This window comes from Gavialis gangeticus, unplaced genomic scaffold (assembly GCF_001723915.1).
Source record: "Gavialis gangeticus isolate Ggan-Ray unplaced genomic scaffold, GavGan_comp1, whole genome shotgun sequence".
In the NCBI taxonomy this organism is placed as follows: Eukaryota; Metazoa; Chordata; order Crocodylia; family Gavialidae; genus Gavialis; species Gavialis gangeticus.
In genome coordinates this window covers 18326183-18333089 of record NW_017729001.1, presented here as the reverse complement: position 1 = coordinate 18333089, position 6907 = coordinate 18326183, and the positions used below count along the sequence as shown (strand labels likewise).

Below are 6907 nucleotides of genomic sequence, written 5' to 3'. Positions count from 1 at the left end.
TTATAACTCTCCAGTCTATCTGAGTACAATCTGCCTTTGTAATGTTTGTTAGTAAAAAGATATACTGTATATTATATATATATATATATATATATATTTATATGGTGCAGCCTGACTCCAAAAACAAATGAAAGATTACTTAATAGCAGGGGGACGGGTAAAGCATCTTTAAACAATGCACTGGCAAAATATTTTCAGATGACCTATCTTCAGTTACATTTATCTTTCAAGCTCCAAAACCAGCATTTGAAGTGGCAAAGTTACTTGCAGTTTTTATTTTAATCAAATAAAGAAGGCCATATATTTTCCCTTCCTATTAGTTTGTAAACACACATAGCTTCTTCTCCTTTAAAAAAAAACAAAAAAACAAAAAAAACAACTCCCAGCAATTTGGGATATCCAACTTGTTGCTCTTAACACTGCCAGGTACACTTGTTCTTTTCAAGTAAAAAAAAAAAACAACCAAAAAACAAAAAAACAAAAAAAAAAACCACCCCCCAAAAGTCTGCATACTGCGATCTCGAAAAAGCTACCCTGGCAGGATACAAAATAAGAAAAACGTTACTGGCCTAATCCTATGGCATTAGGAACATTGCTCATTTCTTTTCTTATATCTGTCACCAAAGTGTCATATCAGTGCATATTATTATGTGCTGAAATGCAACAAAACTTTTCACAAAAATAGTTTTAGGCATGTTCATACAAGAGGGTGTATATATATTTATATATTATATCAGCTTCAACCTGTACATAGATATTCTGAATTTGATCCTTAAAACACATCCATTCCAGACAACATGGATAACTTTCAAGGAAAAAGTGCTTGCTTAAAATTTATCCTGTGTGAACATGCCTTGTCTTCTGTGCATTTGCCCAAGTAGAGATCTTTATGATCAATCATTTAAACATACATATCCTGGAGGTAAAAAAAAGTAATATTGCCCTGACGATGCAAAAGAACAATGCATAACTGAAGCAGCTTGGATTTTAAAGTTATCTTGCATTCTGCAGCAAACAGATTCTTAAATAATTGTTGAAAATTAGTTTCTCCATTTGTGTTATTGCTCCCCAATTGTAAGTTTTCTGGTCACACATCAACAGTACACAGAGGTTCACTACCAGGCTGAGCTGATTCTACTATTGTCATCTTAGGTTTCTTTCTAGTTTCCTCCTTTAAAAAAAAAAAAGAAAAGAAAAACAGAACACAAGATGAAATACAGTTTTAAGAAGCCTGAAGGATCTGCAACAAGCTTAGCTTGCTCTGAGAGACTAATTGGTTCTAGTGCCAAAACTTAAATTTAGTAACTGATAACGTTCATTCCGTATGTAACTGGAGTAAGAATCTCAGTAAGGAAACATTTGACTTTCGAGTGTCCAGCCTTTACATAAGCCCTTTAGGAAAGATTCAGGTCAGTTGCTTTAACAACAAAGTGTTCTGGTGCTAAAGTTAAAATATAGGGCCCCAAGGCCCCCTGCACCAAGGCCCCTGCCCTGCTGGAGCTTTGCAACAGGCATGAACCTCTTGCAGCCCCAGCAGAGCCTGCTGAGTTGCCAGCTCCCACAGGCAACGCAGATAATACTGTAGCTACCGCCCCGCTCTCCAAGACCAAATGCAAGTGTTTGTTGTGGGAAACTCCATCCTGAGTGGGACATCTGCCACCCCGACCCCTTAGCCCGGGGAGTTTGGGGGGAGGAAAGGGGGGGATGGATGGATGGATGGAGGGGGACGGGACTACTGCCAGTGCTGGCCCACTGAGCAATCCTTGCAAAGCCAGCAGGCCAAGGCACTTAAGGGATCCCACCCCAGCCCCAGCCCTGGAACAAAATGTAGGCAAGGCAAGGGCCCTCAAGGGGACACTTGCGTGCCTATACACAAATGCCAGGAGCTTGGGGAATAAACAGGAGGAACTTGTCCTACTGCTTAACACAAATAACTACGATGTCATTGGGATAACGGAGACCTGGTGGGACTCCACCCATGACTGGACCTCAGGTATAGGCAGCTATACCCTGTACAGGAGGGACTGAGTGGACAAAAAAGGGGAGGGGGCATAGCTCACCATGTCAAGGAAAGCTACGTTCCCTGCAAGCTGATATTGGCACCCATGGGGGATGACTCTGGGTTAAAAATCTTTGGGGAACACGGCACAGGGGATACTACGGTGGGAGTCTACTACAGACCTCCTACCCAGGAGGAAGACCTTGACCCGGAGTTCACCAGGGAATTGGCCGAGGCTGCGTGCTCCTGGTGTATGGTTGTCACAGGAGACTTTAAACTACCCAGACATCTTGTGGGAGGAGCACTCAGCCAAATCAGAGCAGTCGCAAAGCTCTCTCGTGTGTGGGTGACCTCTATCTGATGCAGGAAGTCTATGGGCCGACGAGAGGTAAAGCGCTGCTTGACCTGGTACTGGCAACCGGGGACAACCCAATCAGCGAGGTAATGATCAAAGGGAAGCTGGGTAACAGTGACCACGAGCTGATCACCTTCACCATTTGCCATAAAGCTGGCAAGTCAGTAAGTAATACAGAAGAAGTCCTTGACTTCAGGAAAGCTGACTTCGACAAGCTAAGGAGGCTTGTCAGAGAAGCCCTAAAGGGCCACAACCCAAAGGGGGGTTCAGGACGAGTGGTTGTTCCTCAAGAGAGCAATCCTGGATGTGGAAGCAAAGTCCATCCTGTCTCAGAGGAAAGGCAGCAAAAGGGCACAGCAGCCCCCTTGGCTCTCCAGGGATCTGCATCTTAAAAGGACAACCTACAAAAGGATGGAAGACGGGATCCACCACCAAGAAGGAATACTCTGCTCTGGTCTGGACCTGCAGAGAGCAAACCAGGAAAGCCAAGGCTGCAACAGAACTCCAGCCAGCTACAAATATCAAGGACAATAAAAAGTCCTTTTTTTAGATATGTGGGGAGCAGGAAGAAAAGCAAGGTCAACATTGGACTCCTGCTGAACTAGATGGGGCAACTGACAACCGATGCCCAGCAAAAAGCAAACTTGCTAAATGGGTACTTTGCATCAGTTTTTCCACTAGTCCCATGGGATGCCTCTGCCCTGTGGGTCAAGGCGGCCTGGGTGAGGGAGATCAAAGCAGACCTCATGAAGGAACACCTGGACAGGCTGGATACTTTCAAGTCAGCCAGCCCTGACACCCAAAACGGTACTCAAGGAGCTGGCAAGCATCATAGCTCAGCCCCTGGCACAGATCTTTGAGAGCTCCTGGCACTCTAGTGAAGTGCCTGAAGTTTGGAAGAGGGCCAATGTCGTGCCTAACTTCAAGAAAAGGAGGAGAGTAGATCTGGCAAAACTACAGACCCATCAGCCTGACCTCTATCTTGGGGAAGGCCCTAGAAAAGATTCTCAAAGAGGCCATCCTTTACAGACCAGCTGACGGCAACATCCTGAGGGATACCCAGCACAGGTTTGTTGTGGGTAGGTCTTGCTTAACCAATCTCATTTCCTTTTATGACCAGGTGACCCATCACCTGGACAAGGGGGAAGAGACTGACGTTGTATATCTTGACTTTAAAAAAAAAAAACCTTCGATCTGGTATCCCATGATCACCTGTTGGCTAAACTGACTAACTGCAGCCTTGACCTCACCACAATCCGCTGGCTGGGGAATTGGCTCCACAGCAGGACCCAGAGGGTGGTGGTCGACAGAAGCCAATCATCTTCATGCGCTGTGACCAGTGGGGTCCCTCAAGGCTCTGTCCTAGGGCCTATACTATTTAACAACTTCATCAGTGATGTGGACATTGGTGTCAAGAAGCAGACTGGCCAAGTTTGCTGATGACACCAAACTTTGGGGTAAAACATCCACACCCGAGGACAGGAGGGCAATCCAGGCAGATCTTGACAGGCTCATGAAATGGGTGGACGAGAACCTGATGGTGTTCAACACCAGAAAATGCAAGGTTCTCCACGTTGGGAGGAAAAACCTGCAGCATGCTTATAGGCTTGGCCGTGCTACGCTGGTTAGCACTACAGAAAGGGACTTGGGGGTCACGATTGACCACAAGATGAACATGAGCCTTCAATGTGATGCTGCGGCTAGTAAAGCGAGTAAACGCTGGCTTACATCCATAGATGCTTCTCAAGCACATCCGGGGACGCGATTCTCCCCTTGTACTTGGCCTTGGGTGAAGCCGCAGCTGGAATACTGCATCCAGTTTTGGGCTCCACAATTCAAAAAGGATATGGAGAAGCTTGAGAGAGAGTCTAGAGGAGAGCCATGCGCATGATCAGGGGTCAGGAAAACAGACCTTATGATGAGAGACTGAGAACTTTACTGTCTGAGCCCCCAAGATGTGGAATAGACTGCCACCAAAGGCGGTTCAAGCACCTACTTTGAACGCCTTCAAGACACATTTGGATGCGTATCTTGTTGGGATCCTATGATCCCTGCCGACTTTCTGCCCCTGGGGCAGGAGATTGGACTCGATGATCCTCTGGGGTCCCTTCCAGCCCAAATGTCTATGAAATCTTTATTCGTAAAAGAAGTACACAGCACATACGCACCCTTTCTTGTGCCAATTTTTTCATTTCTTCCTGTAACTTGTTCAGGATGTGTAGATTTGGCTTGTTCTTTTTGGCATACTGCTGAAGTTCTATCACACTCTTATCAGAAGTCTCCTGTTCAAACAAGACCACAAGGAATATCAGAAAGGTAACCAAAAATTGCTCATATTTCATACACCATGACTGGTAACATGAAACTATTTCATCTGTGTATTAACCGTTAGAGGTTCTGTAATTAGCCTGCAACAAATACACTTGAGAAAAATTCTCCTCCAAAAGCAAAGCACTGTTTTAGGTTCTGGAAATAGCAGGTAACAACATGGACTCTGAAAACAGCATGTCCATTGAACATCAGTACGCACAATGATTAACACCAGAGTTAAATAGACAGCTAACAGCTACACCAAGGCTAGAACGTTATGAATTTAAATCAAGAGATGACAGAAATAGTGTGGTATTTAAAATGCAGCTCCTTGGACGGCAGAACGCAAAATAAAAGTTACAAAACTGTTTTCTCACCTGTTTAACCATCTTGCTGCTTTCTCTGCCATACATACGCAACAAAGAGCCCCAGTTCTTCACATGTGGGTGCAGCAGCTGTAGGATTTTCTGAGAAGCTAGCTGTTTCCCTACTCTCTTATTCTTACCTGTATAGGCAAACACCAAAACATTTTTTTTACAGATGAAGTATGTAAAGGATCAATTAGTACAACCACTAAGACTGGTATAACAAGGTTCAGCAACTTGAAGTTAAATACAAGTACAGGCAGCCCTCAACTTACAAAGTTTATAAAAAGTGACACCCTGTTTCAACTTTATGACCTCAGTTTTGACTTTACAACGCTTGATCCAATGCGATGCCAACACCAGCAAACAAATTTGCTGCATCACTCATCTCCCTGGAGAACATCCATCCAAAACTTCCTTGGACACTTTCTTTAAAGAAAGCAGACAAGACCCCAGAAAAACCTGCAGCCAAGACCCCTTCAAAAAGTCCAACCAAGAGCCTTTCAAAAAGTCCAGCAAAGTCACCTCAAAGAAGTCCTTCCAAATCAATATGACTGCTATTTACAATATAAATACATTAAAATGTAGCTATATTATTCATCTATAATTGATACAGTACAAAATTCTGGGGTATTTTTGGTGAAAATAGGGTATTGGACATTGGTTCCTGAACCAATCCCCCATTTATAAAACATTGTTTCTTATGAGCAAATTGGTTCCAAGTTACAATGTTTCGACTTAAGATGCAGTTTTCAGGAGCCAATTGTGTTGCAAGTCCGAGGACTGCCTGTACTTGCACGCTAGCCAGGTGCAATAAAGGGGCTGGGGAAAAAAGGAAGAAGGGAAAAAAAAGGGAGAGTTAAGTAAGTACAGGAGTTCAAACTAAGTACAGTACTTACACCAGCCTCGTACTGTGTGCTTGCCACATGTCATGACGTATTCACTCTTCTGATTTTTACCAGGAATCACTTCAAACTTTATGGATGTGTCACCCATTCCATGGTTTCTTAAGCACAAGCAAACTCAATATGGTGAGGCTCAGGTCAATAAGTTACAAGTAAAAGACGAAATTGAACCAATTAAGGCAAGGTCAACATTACTAAAAAACACCACTCAATTTTTTAACTGGAATTTAGTATAATTAAATGAACTAACCAGGATATACTTAGCTTTTTGGACTAGTAACCCGATTGCACCAACCTGCCCAAAACAACATGATCCTCCTCCCCCTTGTCTTCAAGTGAGATAAGAACTAGATCCTACGCTTATAAACAGTGGGCACAACAATTCCCAACATGAAAATGTGGAGTCAGGACACTGCAGTATATACTAACACATGTGGACCTCATGAGATCATCTGTCCTTGGGGCTACATTTAACAGGTAAACTGCTGATGCCAAAAATAGGAGTTGATGGAGGTTAGCTTGGAGGCAGCCTTATACCCTACCTGATCGCTAATGCACCAAAACAGTTGCAGAATTTGCCTCTAAATTAGCATTTTTTTTTTTTTTAAAGAAAAAAAAAATATATCACTATGATGTGATTGTCTTACCTTTTAAGGCACTCATGGAGAATCTGATATGGAGACAGGAGTCCAGCTTTACTGGTCAGTTCATATACCCGTGAGTCCTCAATACTGATATGGTTAAAATACTACAAAAGAATTGAGAAGTGTTCTTCAGCTGCTGATCAAGATAGCACAAGACTGAATATATTCTAATGCATACGATTCCCTCCTGTATTTTCATTAAATGAATTAAGTTTTAAAATTTCTTAGCACAAAGCATTTGGTATACATGTTGGTATTAGGAATCCTCATTTTTGACATTATTGTGCTGTCTTTTAGCAAGCAAAGAATTGTAGTTTTTTTTTTTTTTT

At 43.1% G+C, this 6907-nt stretch overlaps 1 protein-coding gene across 2 annotated transcripts in view; it reads right to left on the bottom strand.

Moving 5' to 3' along the window:
- Positions 1–1033: 1033 nt before the first annotated feature.
- Positions 1034–6907, bottom strand: part of DGCR8 (DGCR8, microprocessor complex subunit) — a 33636-nt gene continuing 27762 nt past the window's right edge. For both annotated transcript variants that reach the window (XM_019506996.1, XM_019506995.1), the window contains 5 exons: positions 6582–6682; positions 5929–6035; positions 5042–5169; positions 4523–4636; positions 1034–1171 (listed from right to left, as the gene is read on the bottom strand). In XM_019506996.1, coding sequence (XP_019362541.1) covers positions 1088–1171; positions 4523–4636; positions 5042–5169; positions 5929–6035; positions 6582–6682 — 534 coding nt within the window. In that variant the 3' untranslated portion in view covers positions 1034–1087. The remainder of the gene's footprint in view (positions 1172–4522; positions 4637–5041; positions 5170–5928; positions 6036–6581; positions 6683–6907) is intronic.